This window comes from Echeneis naucrates, chromosome 1 (genome assembly GCF_900963305.1).
Source record: "Echeneis naucrates chromosome 1, fEcheNa1.1, whole genome shotgun sequence".
In the NCBI taxonomy this organism is placed as follows: Eukaryota; Metazoa; Chordata; class Actinopteri; order Carangiformes; family Echeneidae; genus Echeneis; species Echeneis naucrates.
In genome coordinates, this window is record NC_042511.1 from 11,126,954 (window position 1) to 11,146,897 (window position 19,944).

Sequence of the window (19,944 nt, forward strand, 5' to 3'; positions counted from 1 at the left end):
TCCCTCGCTCGCTCTCTGTCTGGGGGGGGGTCCGCCTGTATCTCTCTCTCTCTCTCTCTGGGTCCTCCTGTAGGATGTCCCTCGCTCGCTCTCTGTCTGTCTGGGGGGGGGGGGTCCTCCTGTATCTCTCTTTCTCTCTCTCTCGGGGTCCTCCTGTAGGATGTCCCTTGCTTGCTCTCTGTCTGTCTGGGGGGGGGGGGGGGGTCCTCCTGTATCTCTCTCTCTCTCTCGGGGTCCTCCTGTAGGATGTCCCTCGCTCGCTCTCTGTCTGGGGGGGGGTCCTTCTCTCTCTCTCTCTCTCTCTCTCTCTCTCTCTCTCTCTCTCTCTTGGGGTCCTCCTGTAGGATGTCCCCTCGCTCTCTCTCTGTCTTGGGGTCCTCCTGCAGGATGTCCCCTCTCTCTCTCTCTCTGGGGGGGGGGTCCTCCTGTAGCTCTCTCTCTCTCTCTCGGGGTCCTCCTGTAGGATGTCCCCTCGCTCTCTCTCTGTCTGGGGGTCCTCCTGCAGGATGTCCCCTCTCTCTCTCTCTGGGGGGGGGGGGGTCCTCCTGTAGCTCGCTCTCTCTCTCTCTCGGGGTCCTCCTGTAGGATGTCCCCTCGCTCTCTCTCTGTCTGGGGGTCCTCCTGCAGGATGTCCCCTCTGCCTTTGTTTTGGTTTTGATGGATGTCTCTGCCGGCGAGTGAGGGCGGCCTCGTGCGGGCTGTGGACCAATCACAGCGGTCCAGACCGCGACGAGGGACAACAGTTCACAGAGAGATGGCGCCTAGCTCGAAATCAGAGAAGGACGACGGCAAACAGAAAGCTCAGAGGAAACGTAAAGACCATGTCGTGAAGCTCCTCATGCGTGGGAAGGTAATGACAAAGACCCGATGAAACGGCTTTTAAATACTGTAAGCGGCTCCCTGTTCTCCAGAGCCTCCGGACTGCAGCTAGCTGCTAACTAGCTCTGCAGCTAACCAACAGACAGCTAATGGCTGGAGGGTGGCTAATTAGCTAATGCTGCTATACAAGTGTCCTCCCTGCTCTTAGCGATGTTCTTGTCTCTCGCGTGTCCTCACCTCGTCGGTGTAAGGAGAGTAGTTTCTACCGTCTGAGGGAAATGCCGGTTTTCCTGTAGTGAGAGCTCAGTCGGCCCACACAGGCCACCTGTGTCTCCTGACTGAACACGAACAGCTTTCCTTCACTGACAACCCGTCTGCTGTGTGTGAGCTGGAGGTCACAGGAGGTTTAAGGATGTTGCTGTGCTTGAATCTCCCTGGTTCGTTTTTATCCCCAGCACATTTCTTCTTGTGCTGGGTGTGTTTGTTCAGATGTCACCTGCCTGTCTGGTCTGTTTTGCAGCTCTCAGGACAGTTTTCCCAGCGGCTCTTCAGGAAGCTCCCACCTCGAGTGTGTGTCCCGTTGAAAAACATCGTCAGTGAGGAGTTCCTGAGAGCAGGGTGAGTGTTTGGCTTCAGTGTGACAAAGCACTTAAAACACTTTCAAACAGCAGGAGATCACTGGTGATGATGGATGTGGATATGAGTGCTAATAATGCTCTGACTCACCTTTCCTTTCATCAACGTTGATTAAGGAGGGATTTATTAGGTCTCTTTACAAACTCCATAAGTATTTTGGTTTAGACCTGCTTTAAGTGTAAAGTCTTTATGTCACTCTTATTTAGCACTACATAAATACGTTTTATTTGTTTGTTTGTTGTTTTTTTTTTTTTTTTTTGGTCTGCCATTGCAGGCCACAGATTCAGTACAGGAGCAGAGCCAACACTGAGTATTAGATTTTTGCATCCCTGTCAGTGATTTTTGATGTGTAATATTGTTTGAGACACATATTCTATTTGTGCGTACTCTGTCACCTTTATGATTGCAGACATATCTTCCTTGGATTCACCAAATGTGGCCGCTACGTTCTGTCCTACACCAGTGACTGCGGAGAAGATGATGATTTCTCATTCTATACCTACCATCTCTATTGGTGGGAGTTCAACCTACACAGTAGACTCAAACAAGTAAGGGAACCCAAACTATGTTATAGCCAACAGGTTCAAATGCAGACTTAAACGTGCTGAGTTTATGCTTATTTTTTCTATTGTTCCATGTCTTTAGGTCCATCATGTGCGTCTGTTTGCAGGCGAGGAAATCTACAGTGACTTGTACCTGACTGTGTGTGAGTGGCCAAATGACCACTCCAAAATTGTCATCTTTGGCTTCAAGTAAGCAATAATAAACACAGATCAGCAGCCTTATGGAGCTGTTTCGTTTCCAAACACAATTATTATATATCACAAATAAATGTTTGGTACCAGCCCCAACAAAAGCGGTATTATTATTATTACTTTAAAATTTGTCTAATCAGAAATGGAATTACACAATATCTCCCACAATAATGGCAATAGGGTTAGGGGTTTCTTCCCCCTTAGATTCGTGTGGCCCTAGTGTGGATGTAATAATGAGTGCATTTCTGTGTATGTGTGGTGCTTTTTCCAAGTACGCGGAGCTCAAGCTCTGTACTGATGAACTTGATGATGAGTGATGAAAACAACAGAGATATCTACATCACAATTGCCTCCATGCCTCCTCCTAAGCCGTGCTCGTACTGCTGTCCTGTTCCTTCAGCCTCAACTATACGCACAGGTAAAGAGACACGCACACACACCCACACTGTTCTGCTGGCCTCACTGCCTCCATCTCTGTCTCATTCATACTCTTGATCCCTCTCCAGGGAGTGGGGAGTGTCTTGAGCATGGCTATGTGCTCAATAGCAGGTACCAAGTGGTGTATCCATTTCCCACTTTCCAGCCAGCTTTCCAGCTGAAAAAAGATCAGGTGATCCTGTTGAACACTAGCTACTCTCTCGTGGCCTGTGGTATCTCACTCTGCCAAGGTAACACACACACACTATCCTTGTCTGTGCTTCTGTCAGGAACCAGACTTAGTAAATTACTAAAAAAATTAGTAAAAAATTTCCTCATGTGTGTCTTGCAGGTAAGCAGGGTCAGTCATCACAGATCCTCTACACAAAGAGAGCAGCTTTTTCAAGTCATGCCTCCACCTCCCTTCCCTCCAACGCCTTGGCGACGTCCTCTTTAGTACCTCATGGATCAAGTGAAAGTCGACTGCCACCTAGTAGGCCCACTCCAATCCCCTCATCTCCTAGTCAGTCACAGGCAGCTGCGAGAGCTAGAGAGTTTGCTGCTGACCTCTTCCGACGGGCACAGGCTGGAGGAGGAGGTGGTAAAGAAACTGAGGGCCAGCAGGAGAAGAGAACGCTTGATAATAGTGAAAAAGAGGCAGCACAGACACAAGGAGACAAAGGGACAACTGCAGAGAGGAGGAGAGAGGAGGAGGAGAGTAGACGGAGGAGGGAGGAGGAGAGAAGGACTAGTTTACCACAAGCATCAACATCAGGTGTGTGCCACAGTTTGCATCAGTGCCCAGAACAGGTGATGTCTCCTGCATCGTCTTCCTCAGCACCGTCGTCCCCCCCCACCCCCTCTTCATCACAAGAGGGTGGTCCCAGTGAACCAGGATATGTAAACTACTCACACCTGCACTACTGTCTCCAACAGCCAGGAACAGCAGATCAGAATGCAGGAGGTGAGAGAAAGGGGAGGAATCAGAGGAAGCAGGGATTAAACATGCGACTCTGAAGACGTTGACCAGTATTTTCTGTTTCTAGGTTATGAAGATGACAAGGTCCAACTCCCTTTCACAGTCACAGATCTGAAAGGACGAAACCTGCAGTTGGTGACTGGGCCACACAATGGACAGGTGAGTGTTTCTGCCAATTGAGCATATTGCGGTTATCATAGCACCCAAAAGTAGTACATTTTATCTAGCATTTCACATATCGCCATATCAAAGCCAGTTTCTCTTTTTCCTCTTTTAGTTTAGTCCAGTCGTCCTTTGTCAAAGGTGTGGTGGTTTTGCATTTTTTACATCACTAGTATCTCAGTCACAGTCGAGTTTGTACTGGGGGACTTCTCAAAAAGCTTTCAATTACAGTTACAAGTCTGATTTAAAATTTGAACAACTCACCAAAAGAGCTAATGACTCTAAAACACATTTCAGTTAAATATATCTCTTAAGTTCTTTCAGTGTGCTTGTTTTTATTCTGCTGTGGTTACATAATATCTGTCTACATACAGCAGTCATGCTCAGTCACCTGAAAGACTGTAGCTTGTGCTTGTCTCTTGCAGAGTGTGTGTGTTGAGCAGTTGACTTTGGACTTTGAATATCTTATCAATGAAGTGATCAGGAGTGATGCAGCCTGGGCCACTCAGTTCTGCTCCTTCAGTGACTATGATGTTGTGATATTAGAGGTCAGTACATATATACTGTTCTTCCAAGCTCTGCCACACTAAACCAATGAAGATGAAGATAATGTGTGTTTGTTGTATGTCAGGTGTGTCCGGAAACCAACACTGTGATGATCAACATTGGTCTACTGTTACTAGCGTTCTCCAACTCGGATGAGGAACACTGCAGGTGTTTATCTTACACTCTGCTCTGCTGAAAGCCATTTCTTCCTCATTGACTCGTCATCTTCAGCAACGATCATCACTGAGTCTATTTTAATGGTGTTTTCTCATCTGCAGGCCAAACACCTACCATTCCAACCTACAGGTTAGCTGGGACCTTAACACAGGTGTGTGTTGCACTGTGGGAGTTGGTGAGCTCACAGAGGTTAAAGGTCAGACTAGGTGAGGATCTGCTGGCACCCTCCCCCCCTTTTAATCTGTCTCCATGTTGGTGGTTGGCCTGTGTTAAACGTGTTTCTCTGTATCTTCCTGTCAGTGGGAGTGTGTGGAGTTCTTACAGGAAGTCCTGTGTGAATACAGTGATGAAGTGGCTGGTTCCAGAGAGCAGCTCTCGCTATATCAATCGTATGACCAATGAAGCTCTACACAAAGGTGAGTTATAAACAGATAAGTGTCCCAAACCGTGTCTGAGAATGAGAAACGCACCCTGAGCAGCCATTTTAGTTTCTTTCTACTTCTTTCCACTCTTCAAGTCTGGAACAGTTGTGGAATATTTTGGAAGTTTATACTAGTGTTATTAAAACTGGATCCAAATATAAGTGTTGCCCGAACAATCAAAAATAATAAGCAACAAATGTTTGTGAAAGTGACCCCACCTGTATTATGTAGCCTCCCACCCTGGTTGCTCACTGGGCGGAGTGAGTACCATCAAGTCAGCCCAGCTTCAAGTCTGACCTGTTTCAGTTTGCTGCATGCCATCCCCTCTTTGTCTCGCTCACTTCTCTGTTGCTCTCATGCTTTACTCAGACCTTTACTCATTTATTATTGTCTGTTTTTCCCTACTGAGATATAGAAAATCTCTTCAGTGGTCTTCAGTACTATTAGGTGTCATAAAACTGAGTCTTTGCTGTCTTGCTGCCTGCAGGCTCGTCCCTGCAAGTGTTGGCAGATAGTGACCGATGCACTTGGATTGTATTATGAAGGACAGAGGAGGCTGCAATGGTCAAAAGCAGAAGTGAAAAGAGAACATCAACACGGTCTCATCTGCAACATTAACTGCACATGTTGAGTGATTTGGTAATATGTAAAAACGTGTCAAACTGAACAAGGAACACTCTAGATGAAATGCTGTAAAGGCAAATTTTTTGTTCATTTTATTGTTTTGTTTTGTTTTTTTTATATATATTGAGTACTGTATTATTGCAACCACCAAAAACCTGGAGCTGTGCTAAACAAAGTTTAAGTTTTTACTTTTTGTTTTTATACATAAAGACATGCTATTATGGTGGTGTTGTTTTCTTTTGTTTTTGTTTGTTTGAACATATGCAATATCTGTACCTGTGTAATCCATCAGGAGTTTAATCAAAAGAATACGTGTGTGTGCGTTCACGCACACACGTGCATATGTTAAATGTGTATATAAGATCTGGCACATTCTGCTGCTTCTGAACAGTTTTCCTAATATGGCTTGGACCAGTTCAGTCTGGCTGTGTTGACTCATAAGGCTGCAGTATTTGAAGTGAGGAAAAAGTGAAAACAATAACAACACTTAAGTCTCATCTCCTTTTGTTTTCTTTATTAGTTTTAGTTTTAATTTTTTTTTTTTTTTTTTTTAATTCTCTCAATGTTATTGAATTAGTGTTGGTCACTAGGTCATCTAGTTGTCCTAACATGGAAATAAGACTATTTTAGGTTGGGATATTTTGTTAAAATAAAAGGTTCAAAAGATTTGTGATGGGTGGTTGGTTTAAAAATGTTTCACACTCCCAGGTGCTTTTAAGTACAGACACCTGAGCCCGGACATTTGCAAACTGGATGGATTTGATCAGGTGTTTTAAGTCTCTTCTCTTCTGTCAAAGGAATAGCTTTAGCCCAAAGCTAAACCTCGAAGGTTATTCGAAACTGGAAAATCATCCAAATCTTTGGTGGTAACTGACAGACAAGTACGACCTGTGAAGCGGGGACCAGGACGCTGAAGGGTTTATATTAAAGAGGTGCTTCAGTTTAAAACGTCCACTGTTATTAACCTGTCATGAGCCGATGGAAATAGCATGAATTGTTATCAAACTGCACTTTTTCATAGCTGCAGCCCAGCAACAGGGCCGGAGTCAGATGTTTGCAGGTCGTCTGTCCATTTCTCCTGAACATAATAAATCTCTGATGTCCAGAGGGAATTTACCGCATTCGGGATAAACATAAAACTAACTGGAGAAAATAATGACTTTCGGTGGCAGAGTTACACAACAGGAAATGGCAAATCAGGCATGGAGTGTCTAACAACATATACTATTGATTTTAATTATGGGAATTGAGGCAGCTGGTGATTCTGGGGCTTCACCCACGCTCAAGACTGAATGTAAGGATTTCTCTACAACTTCCAGTATTTTTAAGACAGTTCTACTTTGGTTGACCAAACACCCAAGAATATCCCGGCTGGTCTTGACTGAGAAAAGAAAGACAGAAATTCTGGCACATTTTGAGAGCAATCACATCCTTTTAGTTAACATTGAGGATAAAGCTACAAATGTTGATCACAGATTTAAGTACAAACGCCTTCAGAATGACATCAAGAGGGCCCCATTTATAAAATATTCAGCAGCACAAGCTCGGTAGAGAATCCAAGTCACAACTTTGATATGATAGTGACGTTGTAGCTAGCGGTTTATTTTATTTTTCAAGTCAGACTAAATAATCTGCCTTTGAGATATGAATTAATGCACATATACTCTTTCTTTTTTTTTTTTTTTTTTGCTGCTCTTCGTGGGACTTAAGTAGACAGGTTGGCCTCAAAGGCATCCCACTAAAACTATAATCTTTTCTATTTTATTCCCTTCAGTACCAAAGTCCAGCACTATGAAATTAACATTAGCTCACATCATGTGAGAAGCTGCTGGTTGAGCATGTTATCTTTGGAAAAGCTCCATCCAGGAAGCCACCATGTTCACACACTTGGTGTGTCGTCATCAGCATCACAATAAAAATATAGCTCAATACTCTGGATGTTGGACAAACCACAACATATTTCTTAAGGCAATAATGGTTAAACAACATACAAATAGTTTGGATATATGACAGTGTTCACAAAAGGTACTCAATATAGGTTCTCTACAATATATTCAACATAAAAAACCCAGAAAATAAACATTTACTTTTACACTACAAAAAGCAGTTGCTGGTACATCTAACTGGTACAAAGGTTACCATGGATACAGTGTAGTAAAAGCTGATTGGATGGGGTAAACTTTGGCATTGTCCTGTGGCTGATTTAAGCTGCACTCCATCTATCAAAGTGTGTGTGGTTGGGTAGCACTTGAGTAATCAGTTTGTCCAGTGGGATACAGTGTGTATGTAAAAAAAACAAAAAAACCAATTTGAGCCTGAAAGAAAGAATGGATGGATGGATGGATGGATGGATGAACAACTGGGTGGACTCATCACAACAAGGCTTACGATCACTATCTCACTTTTGTTTTTTGTATTTTTCTTTAAACACTTAGCAGAAGTTCATGACGACACCAAAACTACTTTACAGGACCTTCATTTATTAACCCACAAAGACAGAATATATAGAGTACAAGCATTTTCTTTTTCAGGCTGTAAATCTCTCAAAGGCACAGGGTATCAGTTAGTTGGCCAAATTAATAGGAAATTACATTTAAAAAATAAAGTAAAATATGGCATTCACAAATTGCTGTATATCATCTGTGCGCCCATGTACTTAACGATGCAGTATCATACCAGATGCTACTCTTTTAAAAAAAATATATATAGATTTAAGACAGTGCTATTCATTAGTCTGACTCCCCTGCATAGCCATCACTCTGAGGGCTGTGATCATTTTGAGTTTAGCGTAAAATGAAGAACGCTGGAGACTTTTCATCTCTCCACAGAAATCAGGTCAGTGGTTAAGGCAGGGCAGGAGGGATTTGAGACTATACTGTATATATTGTTGACTCAAGGCTGGAGAGGAGCGGCTATTGGCATTTAGCCACTGAACAGACAGTGAAAGGCACAGGGAGGGATAGAAATTTATCAGGTGATCAGGAAAAAAGAATGGCAGCACAAAGTAGAACATACACAGTTGGTGAAACATTCTCCCACTTTGCCACACACACACACACACACACACACACACACACACACACACACACACACACACACAGACAGACAGACACAGACACTTCACACCCAGCCTCAAACAGCATCGGTATCCAAAACTAAAGTAGGTGACAGAATGGGATGGCATGATCTACAACTTCAAGCAGCGGTGGATGTGAAGTGGTGTGTGAGTTTTGTAGATGGGTAGCTAAGGTGTGTGCAGATTTAAAGTTGTCCTGGGCTGCTTGGCAGGCGGTTCCATAGACTCCTCGTCGACCGCACTCAGAGAGCTGGACTGCAGCACAAGCTCTCCACTCTCGTCTTCACTCTCCTCTTCCTCGTCCTCTTCCTCTTCTGGTGGAAAAAGGCATGGTGTGACATAAGAACTGACTTTAAATCATAACTGGACACTAAATATGTTTTGAAGAACCGCTCACCTTTCTCCAGGTCTGGAGAAGTCCTACTCTTCACAGTGCTGGCAAACTGCAGTACAGAGTCAGGAATGGACTGTTACTGATGTGTTGTGAATGAGGAGGAAACATGAGTGTGTGCAGGCATATACCTCTCCCATGACTGCGATAGGTGTCTCTCCTTTAGCTTGGGCCACCCTGTGCTCTATCAAGTAGTACATATATTCATCATACAGCAAGCGGATCAGGTGAAAGGAGCCAAAACTGGCAGCACTGCGCAGAGTCAGGTCACGGATTACCATAGAGCTGGTGAGAAAGCAGAGGAGTTATAGAAAACTGGCTTCAGGTGCTTTGTTATCTAACAAAATGTCAAACTGTTTTTTCTGCTTGAACTTTACAACATAAAGCTTTTCTTTTTGTCCCCCCCCACTCACCTATAAAAGGACCAGTTGAGCAAGAAGACCTTGGCAGCCTTTGGCAAGGCTACAGGGTTGTGCTCATAAGGCTTCAGGACCTGGGAAACAACACCATCCAGCCAGGTAGCCCACTGCTCCAGAGAGTTTTGCTGCTGCAGAGTCATTTTAAAGTCTTGCTCCAGCCTCTGGACCACACGGTCATCGCACTGGCACACCCAGGACGCCTGCTCCTGTGGAGGGCACAGGTTGACGCTGTGCGGGCTCTGTTCTATTTATTTTCAACGTCAACAGAGGGGAGTCATAGATAGGAGGGAGGCAGTACTGTTTACACACCTGCACATTAGAGAAATCAACTCGGTTGAGGTCAGAGAGCATCTGATTGATCTGGGCTGAGTTCTGAAGGACGGCACGGGCAGCCTGGGCCAGGTGGTTTAAGCTGGTGTAGCGACGCAGCGTCTGGGAGAAGGAACCTATACACACCACCTGAGGAAAGGGAGCACGGATAATGTGAATAAATATATGTTTGAATGCAGGAAGAAGAAGGCCAAGTTCACCCCTGGAAATTAGATGCATACAATCTCTCAAGGACATTGCTGAAATACACTTCAATTAGGAAGTGGTCAGGAACATGTGTTTACAGACATGTCAAATATTGTATTTTCTCATCCACACCACTAATTGGAAGGATGGCTGTTCATTTCTCAGCTCTGTTTGTCTTTACACAAAATTCTGAATCACAAATTTACCCCTAATGCAAGAATGGGGTTTGAATGTGTGTTGGGGTATAAAGCACTTTGTAGTAAATTCAACTGGACATGTAGGCGAACAGTGAATTTGTATTTTTCCTCAGTTAGTTTCTGTTAGTTATGGGACGTGTGATCACTCAACACACATTAAAGAAAATTCACATTCAAACTGTGAAAATGGATCTAGATATCAGCTCATTGAGCTGACCATGACAACTGACAAAAGTTGGGGAGAAAAAAAAAAATGAATGGAATCAGTGCGTTAACATACAAATACCTTTATGCGAACCATCTCTTCTGGGATGTTCATCATGGCACCTGTCAACCAGTTCTCCAGACTCTTTGCAAAGTTACGGATGGCCTGAGTTAAGGCACCTGATGTAGGGGTGGTGGAAATGTAGAGAGAAGTAGGGATAATAATTTACATTTGCCTATCAATGTGAAAGGCTGTAAAAGAGGAAACCCACCATGGCCTTGGTCCCAGTTTCTGGACAAACAGAAGCTGCAAATCTATGAATAGGTCTCAATTGTCTCACTGAACAGTTTTGTATACAGAGCTCTTTGAGGCATAATAACTCACTAGGGATGGGTCTCAGTACATCAGGGATGAGGATCTCCACAAGGGTCTGGTACAGCAGATTGTCACACTCTCTTGTCCAGCGTAACACTGGCTCAAACTTACACAAAACCACCAGGCAGGATTTGGGCAGACGCTTCTCTGACTCGTTGTGCCTGGAGAAGTGCATGAGACAGAAATTACAGAGGAGGCATTTATAGTCGTCTATCATTTCTCATTCAGGTTATTTGGGTGAGAGTGTGTGTTTGTGTGTGCAATGCTTACAGGTTGAGTGACTCTGTGTCATTGTTCTGGCTGAACCTCCAGAAGGATTTCCACAGTGTCTCAACAAGAGTGAACTGAAGGTTGACCATCACATCCAGGATGGCCTATGGGGAATGCACCATGGTGTTAAAACCTTCTTAGCAATTATGGCGTCTTGTGTTACCAAATCTTTCACCACAAAGTGTTTTCACTAGGAGCTTGTTGTCTTTTTAGCACCTGAAAGCTATATGTGCAGAGCTATACAACAAGCTGTCTTCACATTTTGATATCAGGCTACTGGCTGCTCATGAAGCTGCATTTTCATAAGGATGCTGACATAAAAGAGAATTATGATCGGTGTGTTTATCTTTTCCCTGTCACAGCAACTTACCTCACAGTGCTCTCTGTAAAGCGTCTGAAAGGCCTTGAGATGTTCTAAAAGGATTCCCTCAGGCAGAGTTCGATCCTGCAAATCAATTTCCACAAAGTCTGGTAGGGGCCTTGAAGCCTCTAACACACGATTCAGCACAAACAGAAGAAAAAACAAAGGGAAGGTGGGGATGAAGTACGGTCTTAAGCTTCACACATTAGACACAGAGTTTATCATTGATCACTCCAGTGTTACCACTGCTAATTATAGACAACAGAGCAAAAGGAAATGAAAGTCTGGTTTATATACATCAAATCATGCAATAGTATAAAACAGTGCTTCATATTACACAGCCATTCCTCACCAAGAAACTGCTGATATTGTTGAACCTGGGCTGAGATGTCACAGAGTGCCGCTGCCTGTTGCTGACCTGCCCCACCAGATGTCCCATTGGTGATCCCCTGTGCTTTCTGAAGTGGTTTTATCCTAATGGACAATTTACCCAGCATCCAGAGAAAGAGGGAACAGGGCACAGGAACGATACAAACAATTAACAGGAAACAAAAAAATTCTGTGAAAAGCACAGTCTTGCTGTTTGTCAAGTTTTCCTTTGGATATATATATAATTTTATAGATGATCCAATATTTGGCATTTATTTAATGTTTATTACTTGTTTAATAAACACAGCTGCATTTAAAACATAAGTGTTCCAAATGTAAAGAAGTAAACTCATGGGTAAGGCATTTAGGTGGTGATACATAATGAAAATAAGGTCTGTTTGCAGTATCCCAAAACTAATTCTGAAATTGCTGATTTCCCTTGAGCAAGTGTTGATACCTATTTTTCTGTGAGAAAGGCTGCTGCCTCATCGCCATGTGCTGCTGTTCATCCATCAGTCTGAGCAGGGGGGACCCAGATTTGATCCTCAGGCCATAGTAGTGGTACTTAGAATTTCCTCTGAAACGCAATAAAAAAAAAAAAGGTTATTACAGTGAGGCGAGAGACTCTTCTTCCAACTTTCATGTGCACATGCATATGCGTTCGTACCTGGTCCCGAGTCTTCGTGTACGTAGCCCCATGAAAACAGACCTGATGAGTTTGCCAAAAGATGCAGCATTAACTGGTTCTAGTTTCTGCTCCTGGCAGTGCAGCAGGTAGTGGTAGTAGAGTGTGCACCGAGGTAAACTCACACCTTCTGCCCCCTCATAGTTATCACATAGCCATTGCACCTATTGAGGATGGTTGATCAAAAGAATGTACTTTTTGAACCTTCATGTCAAAGATTATAGAGAATACGTTTAGTCCATTTGTCACTTGATACTCACAGTGGCCGGTGGGGCCCGAGAGTTAGGACTAGAGTAACTCTGTCCTCCGACTCCACCTGCTGCTCCTCCTCCCCCTCCTAGAACATAACCTCCCTGAATGACGTAGCCCGCTCCACCTGCAGTAGCACTCCCGCTATTGGCTCCTCCTGTTGCCACAGAGACCGGCTGCGAGGTCACAGATCCAGTAATGTCTGACTCAGAGCTGGGTGTAGTCTCATAGTAGGTGGAAGAGGAAGTGGGAGGTGTCTGGGAGTAGAGGGGCGAATCAGAAAAAGGGTAGCTGCTTGATCGTCTAGACAAGAAAAGACAAATAAATGCAGACAGACACCATATAAATACACAACACTTATGACAAGGAAAGTTGCAAGATGTGTGTGCGTGTTTGTGGGTGATCATTTTGTGAGAGATATGCAATGTGCAGGCCAAGGCAGGTTGCGCTCAACTCACATAGTAGATGTGGGGAAACTTGTATCTCCAGCACCATCTACATACTGCACCTGGCCAGAGTACACATGCTCCACCTGGACAAAAGCAAAAGGAAGACTTCTGGTAGCTTTCATCAGATTTTAGTGCAAAATGGTCCAAAGACAATATCATCAATCTCATATTACATGCAAAGAATTGTTCACTTGTTGCAATCAATGTTGCAACCTTCAATTATAACCTGTTCCTATGGCCACTGAATGAAAACTAATCTTCACATGTTTTTAGTCTCTGTCAAACTCCAGAGGGAAACACCTGACTCTTAATCTGCTAAATGCTGCACAGTGTTCCAGCTGTCCACTAAAATTGTGTTTGTGCCTTTTTGTGATGGGTGGGCAGCGTGCTGTGGGTGTTTTGAGCATTTTATCCTGCGGAGGCTGGAAACAAGCAACATATAAAAAGGTCACAGGGTTTCTGTCAAGCCACAGTATCTGAAACCTTTTTTATAGCTCACTATCACTATTGTTATTATTAATGGACGTCAAATTGAGCTACTGACTTCTTTAGTATGTATGATCATTTAAAAATATAGCATGACAGTTGTCTGTTTTTGTCTGTTTCAGAGGAATGGAAAAATGTGCAAAGCTTGCTGTTGAGGGTACCAATTGAAATTGAGCGCATAATGATATTACCCATGCACTGGGATGTGATGAGTTTATTTTATATTCTCTTACATGGTAAGATGAAATGTCATGTGTATGTCTGGTTACCTCCTGGTTAATTTGCACAGACTGTATATTGTTGATATGGCCTGTCTGAATCCTCTTGGCTGCCTGCGACACTGCTTGCAACACTGACCTCTGCTGGTGAGTAGAGTCACAGTTTCAGATAAACTTTATCAGTCCTGTGTTTGTAAGCTGCTCTTATGTGGTCAAACGACAAACTCATGGGGTCTGTAAGTATGTGTGCATCTTACCTGTGGGCTGGTCTGCACAGGCTGAACCACCTGAGTTGGAACACCGGGTGCAGACGGGCTGGAATCTGATAGACTGTCATTGGAGTGGACAGAACCCTCTAGGGACAGAACATGGAGTGTGAGAGAGACAAGTGTCATCAGATGATCGAATAAACTTTAGTTTAAAAAAGCCAGTCACAATAACCACAAGTTCAGAACTCACGGCAAGCTGCTTCCAAATCATAATAACAGCAAGCACAGAACATCTTTCAACTAAGTTTCTTTTTGTTGATTGCTTGACTGAGAGGAGACTGATACTGAAGAAGGAGAAGAACATGGTGTGACTCTCTCTTATATGTTGCATGCAGAAGGACAGCCTTGGACAGCTAATCTCCCCAGATGGAGAGAAAAATCCCTACATCTTGTAAACACGCAGATCAGATGTGAAAGGGAAATGAGAAATAGACAGGGGATAACGGATGGAGAGTGGAAACAGTGGAAGCAGGGTGGGCAAAGGAAAGGATAATGTGAGCTTTTTCTATACCTTCCAGGTGAGAACCATTTTGATTTAAGTGTTTTCCATTTCCCACACGCCACTCTACTTAAGTTATACATACCTGTAGGGCCAAGTCATAGAGGCAGCATGACTACTCAACTTTGTCTTCTAATAGTTGATGGAAAATGAGATTGCGTTTCATCTCGCTTCACATGTTTCTAAATTTTTGCCTCTACCTACCAGATTTATAACTTCACATTATGCATTGTGATTAAAAGCATTTAAAAATATTTTAATTATTTAAATAAGGTAATTTTTTTCCAGAGCCTGGCAGCTGACAAAATGAAATCTCACTTCCTCCCTCTGGTAACGACATCAATACCTAAATGTTGTTGAATTTGAATTTGCTGTTGAAAAGCTGAATAAGGCTACAGACTGAATAAAACAATAAACATGATTCAGCTAAGTGTAAGCCACTTTTCTCAGCTGTTAAATGTTTCCAGGTATATCCAATCTTGTGTGGAGATTGTGTTTTCTTGTTTTGAACACTAAAACTAAACAAATAAGACACATCATTTGATGATGACTATGACTTCTATTGCAGCTGTAACTGTATGATAAATTAAAATAAATTACAAAACAATAATTTCTGCCAGTTTAACAGGTAAAGCTCAACTATGTAGAATCCTTGCTGCAATATTGGTTTAAATGGTCATTACTAATAATGACTCCTGGTTGAGCAGAATTTTTTTTTATTGTAATTACTATTGTAATATTAATAATTATTACTCTCAGTTATTTACAGAACATAACAGAGAAAACCTCTAACATGAAGTGAATGGTCTTCAAGGATCTACAACCCAGTCCAGTTTCCCTAGAAACAGCTTTCTGTGAGAACTATGATCTGGATGACGGACAACCTTCACAGACTATGTTATATGGAAATTTCTGTTCCATTTTGCATTTTTCATTAAATGCAGGCTGTTACCTTGCCCAAACATTGAGAATGGTACCACACCATATACTGTATCACTGGATTTACAGAAATGTTGAGACATACAGCGTTTCAGTCATTGATAATGTGATGAGGCAAACTTTTTTTTTTAAGAAATACGGTTAATTGATTCAGGTTTTGGACCAGGGCAGGTCAATGAGAATGAGAAAAACATTGGGCCTGTGTCTCTCTGCCTCTGGGTGAGAGTACATGGTGTTACCTGATACTGGCAAGCAAAAAGACCTACGAATAGATAGCCCTAAAATAAACATACAGATGTACTCTAGTGTTGGTGTTTCCACTAGTTAACACCAAATCTTAAAATACCAGCTTGTTTCCCTGGGACTGGGGCCGATTTTCCTCTGAAGAGATTTCAAAAGACTAATTGCCAATATGTATTTTAACTAAAGTCCAAAGCCTTTATAGCAGATATTATTTTAGCCACCATAGATGCAGGCTGCTTTTATTTTCTGTAATGCAAATTGCCAACTTGGAGCTAAGCTGGCATAATAATAATAATAATAATAATAATAATAATAATAATAATAATAATAATAATAATAATAATAATAACAACAACAACAGCAACAACAACAACAACAATAATAATTATAATGATAGTAAAATCAACATTATTTCTGTTGAGAACAATAAAAGAATCATAGTGTAAAACAAATCAGGCTCCATCCATCTGCAATCCATGCCCCCACCTTTAGGACTATGCAGCCTAGTAACCAAGACCATCAGCTTACTTTATCCTCATACTATGTGCACCAAGCAAACAAACAATGAAACTACATTAGTGTTTTTCAATGCTGGTGCAATTTTGATCTCAGTCAGTCTTCATTCTAGCCATCTAATCCAGGGAGTATCTTAGTACCTGATCAGGTAGAAACCTTCTCATTGGCGATCACTACCAAGAAGCATTGAACTAACTAAATATCCTCATTACTGCTGTCATCGGTAACAAACACTATCAAGGAGTTATTAAAATATCTGTCAATATAAGAGGAACATGTTTCTTGTCAACCTTGGCTACAGTTGTCAATAGTGAGCCCCAAAATGGGAACACATTTTATATTTAGAAATTGAAAATTAGACTTGAGATAAAGAAAACATTATGTGTTAAGTTCATAAACGTGGTAAATGAACTGAAAATTATGAAATCCACTCAGTGAAGTTACTATAGTTCGAGTTGATGTTGTCAAAATTACAAAAATATTCCAATTGAACAATCACAAACACAAAAAGCAGGAAATCCCTCAACTCACCAATCTCAAACTTGAGAACCATGAATTTGCAAATATTGGGGCATTTTATCTCGATATTTGAAGATATAATCAAATAATGAATAATTTTTAAATTAATTAAGATGAATTAGTAACTAATTGACGACCTGATTTAGTACTATTTATTACCACTTAACTTTTTAAGTTAACAGCTAAAACACAACCCTGTAAATTACTGACAGGCACTTGTCATTGGCGTTAAAGATACACATGACTTTCCTCTGAGATGTTTAGTAACTAGAATTCAATCCTCAATGTTGGACCGACTGCCAGTCTCAGGCCATGGCCCAGCCTGTAGTTAAATACTTACTATTAAACAGATTGAAGGTTGCTTAGTGTGTATTATGTGTGTATTTAGGTGTGCATGCAGGTATATGTCGGTAAATCCTGGATCTCTCACCTGTAACAGTTACTATGATGTACTGAGGTGAACCACCCTGACCATTACTCTTCTGGACTGTAGAGTGCTGGATTTCAGGGGTTACATAGTGCTGTGTGGGAGTGGTCAGAACCCCTGCTTTCTGGCTCTGGGCCTGGGCAGGCGGTGCTTGAGAACAAAGTGCGTCCTGTCCTGTTTTTGAGGCAGCAGTTGATTGGTTAGTTGTTGCAGCGGTTCCAGAGGTTGGTGGTATCTCGGAGAGGAAGCGTGCTGTCTTTGCGGATGAGGGTGTGGTGGCTGCAGATGTTGCTATGGTTACTGTGTTGGCCTGCTGAGGCTGAAGGTCCTCGGAGTATCCAGAAGTTGCCATAGCAACCAATGCGTTGCGCTAGTTCTGTGGATAAAAAGAGACAGCAATCATTATTGAAAAAGCTACGGTTGTAGATTGAAAGAATCAGTATATCATTTTATATTTCTAGGTTTTAGCCACATAGAGCTCATGTATGCACGCTAACTTGTGTTTCTATCTGTCTGTGTGTGTGTGTGTGTGTATGTGTGTGTGTGTAACATGAACCAGGGGAGGAAGTAAGGCTTTTGTTCGAGACTAAGCAGTAGTCTAGAGTCTTTCCTGTTTTGTCCAATATGAGCCAGTGCGAATTTAATAATCATTAACAAAACAAGCACTTAAAATGTGAAAAACAGGGGTAATTCAATGTAACCGTGGCACCTCACGTGAAAAAGCAAAAACAAACAGCCCTTCGTATTACTCTCATATTTATCACTGGGTGCGATATTATTCGGGAACTGAGGCCATCCCACTGAGCGATAAGCCACTCCTGCGTAATCCAACACGGCAACAAGACAATCAGATGATCGTTCGATAGTGTGCTCCCCAATCCAATGTCAAACCAAAAACTTTTTCAAAGTCGCTAAAACAATATGAAACCTTTTAGACTTGTGTCTCCGTGTTTGCATCCTAGCAATGGCTTTACTGAGTGAGCGGTTCGGCATACTTCTCTGTGCCTAACGTTTCTGGCTTGATTGCTGAAAAAGTGAGTTGGGAAAACGAGAGTGATAGCTTCCTCAGCTAACACCTCACGTTGACTTGTGACGTTTAGGCGAGTTAGCTACTTGCTAGCTTCTCCACTCGGATAATCAGTCATTTTATGACGACGCCACCAATCAGGTCTCACTCTGAGATTAGACGTAATCGAAACTACAAGAAACACGCTCAACATTGTGGTAATTTAGCTGTAAAAAGTACGGCTGGCAGTACAACACACCCGCCATCTTGTGCTCTTATCAAAGGTCTGACATCGCCATAACAACGGTCTACGTTTGGAAAGAAGCTAGCAACCACTTTCATCAGCGACACGACCAATTTCACGCTGACGCTGACGACTGTACAAACAAGCACACGCCTAAAATTCACAGAAAATGAAGTGATAATTCTGGGATATTTTACTTATTCACCTTTAGTTTGTCCAGTATTGTCCTTTTTAGCCGTTAAAGTTTTTTTTCCCCTCAAATTTACGTTGTTGTTGTTGACTCCCGTTGCTTGGTTCTTGTCGCCAGGACTACCGTGACTATGGCGCCTTGCCTTCACCGGGGCAACTGTTGCTACCCTCTCGTCAACGCCCCGCCCTACACTATATGCGGATTGGCTGACTTGGGAGGTGGTCGCCGCGTCATAGAAATTACTGCTTGTTGATTGGTAGACAGTACCCGTCTGTCACATTCGCTATCGCCTTACGTCAAACTATCACTTTTAATTTGACTTTTTTTGATTGCACAATATGTGATTTCATGTCAATTCATTCTTTTCAAATAAAGTATTTATATAGTCGCATACAAACTCACCCACACTCCACTATGCTCCACTAAATAGTTATAGTATTGCCCACCAACCCTAACCCTGACTGATCTGTGTCAATGCATTATCACCAGATGTCCTCAGAAACATATCTGCAGCAACTGTGTGTGTGTCCGTAGTGAACAACAATGTATCGCATCATTTGGGTGAATGGATAGTGATCTCCATCCAAAGGCCAACAAAGCAGAAAGAATGACGGAGATTGCTTTTTGGCGACACAAAGCACAACCAAACTGATGTAAGGACAAGAAAGGCCACCAAAAGGTCACAAGTGATTAGATAGCCAAGATTTCTGCTTACATCACCTCTGGCATTGTTCGTCACTAAATCACAACTTTTTTTTTTCTATGTTCATTGTTGCCGGCAAAGGTCTCGGGTCTTATCTTTGGGCATGATGAAAAATGTATGTGAGCGGAGGTCTTCTCTGTGAAGCAGAGGCATATATAAGCTGTTCTGAAAGAATCACAAACCATAAAGACACCTCATCAAATTTCCAGTCTTTCAGACAGCCCGTGCATCCTTTCCACTGTCACCATGTGGAAGGCAGCCCTCTTTACCCTGTGCTTGTTGGTGGTACTTGTGGTCAGGGTGAGCTGCAATGACAGCCATCCCTCCTTATATGGGGTGAAACTGTGTGGAAGAGAGTTCATACTCTCATATTCATATTCACTTGTGGTGGTTCTCGTTGGAGAAGAAGCTTAGGGGACTCAGGTAAGAAATATGTATGTGAGAATTTGTTTCATGTTTTCCTAGAGCCAAAATGACATATTAACCAATTCTTACCTCTTTTTTTATCAGCTCTTATTGGGGAAGAGGGCTTATACTCATGGGCCAAAAGTCCCATCCCTCAACTCACCAGTCAGCAGGATCCTGA

The 19,944-nt window shown here is 42.5% G+C and overlaps 2 protein-coding genes across 6 annotated transcripts; one reads left to right on the top strand and one right to left on the bottom strand.

Moving 5' to 3' along the window:
• The first annotated feature begins 729 nt into the window (after positions 1 to 729).
• Positions 730 to 5,470, top strand: dcaf15 (DDB1 and CUL4 associated factor 15). Its single transcript, XM_029502488.1, has 13 exons — positions 730 to 850; positions 1,340 to 1,437; positions 1,865 to 2,003; positions 2,101 to 2,207; positions 2,483 to 2,628; positions 2,717 to 2,878; positions 2,980 to 3,591; positions 3,674 to 3,765; positions 4,194 to 4,316; positions 4,400 to 4,482; positions 4,593 to 4,697; positions 4,792 to 4,907; positions 5,401 to 5,470. Exons 1-13 carry the CDS (start codon positions 755 to 757, stop codon positions 5,454 to 5,456), a joined length of 1,935 nt encoding a protein of 644 aa, XP_029358348.1. The 5' UTR covers positions 730 to 754; the 3' UTR covers positions 5,457 to 5,470.
• A 1,757-nt stretch (positions 5,471 to 7,227) lies between these two features.
• rfx1b (regulatory factor X, 1b (influences HLA class II expression)) lies at positions 7,228 to 18,812 on the bottom strand. 5 transcript variants are annotated; one of them, XM_029502468.1, is made up of 18 exons: positions 18,671 to 18,812; positions 17,219 to 17,591; positions 14,061 to 14,158; positions 13,855 to 13,944; positions 13,109 to 13,182; positions 12,662 to 12,953; positions 12,384 to 12,565; positions 12,174 to 12,293; positions 11,700 to 11,821; positions 11,357 to 11,475; positions 10,987 to 11,090; positions 10,726 to 10,877; positions 10,423 to 10,520; positions 9,733 to 9,882; positions 9,418 to 9,629; positions 9,136 to 9,289; positions 9,011 to 9,056; positions 7,228 to 8,927 (listed from the first exon to the last, which is right to left on the bottom strand). In XM_029502468.1, exons 2-18 carry the CDS (start codon positions 17,565 to 17,567, stop codon positions 8,782 to 8,784), a joined length of 2,508 nt encoding a protein of 835 aa, XP_029358328.1. In that variant the 5' UTR covers positions 17,568 to 17,591; positions 18,671 to 18,812; the 3' UTR covers positions 7,228 to 8,781. The 5 variants fall into 5 exon arrangements, with proteins under 5 accessions (XP_029358328.1, XP_029358337.1, XP_029358320.1 ...); XM_029502443.1 differs by having other exon boundaries at positions 8,782 to 8,927; positions 13,855 to 13,947; XM_029502452.1 differs by lacking the exon at positions 18,671 to 18,812 and adding an exon at positions 18,211 to 18,478 and having other exon boundaries at positions 8,782 to 8,927; positions 13,855 to 13,947.
• Between the last annotated feature and the right edge of the window lie 1,132 nt (positions 18,813 to 19,944).

Excerpts from the sequence above, each read along its gene's own strand:
- rfx1b (XM_029502460.1), bottom strand. The coding sequence starts at position 17,567 with ATGGCAACTTCTGGATACTCCGAGGACCTTCAGCCTCAGCAGGCCAAC. Across the intron at positions 11,091-11,356 it reads TTTACAGAGAGCACTGTGAG|GCCATCCTGGATGTGATGGT; the intron begins GTAAGTTGCTGT and ends CATTCCCCATAG. Across the intron at positions 9,290-9,417 it reads CTCAACTGGTCCTTTTATAG|CTCTATGGTAATCCGTGACC; the intron begins GTGAGTGGGGGG and ends CTTTCTCACCAG.
- dcaf15 (XM_029502488.1), top strand. The coding sequence starts at position 755 with ATGGCGCCTAGCTCGAAATCAGAGAAGGACGACGGCAAACAGAAAGCT. Across the intron at positions 2,629-2,716 it reads AGCCTCAACTATACGCACAG|GGAGTGGGGAGTGTCTTGAG; the intron begins GTAAAGAGACAC and ends ATCCCTCTCCAG. Across the intron at positions 2,879-2,979 it reads TGGTATCTCACTCTGCCAAG|GTAAGCAGGGTCAGTCATCA; the intron begins GTAACACACACA and ends TGTGTCTTGCAG.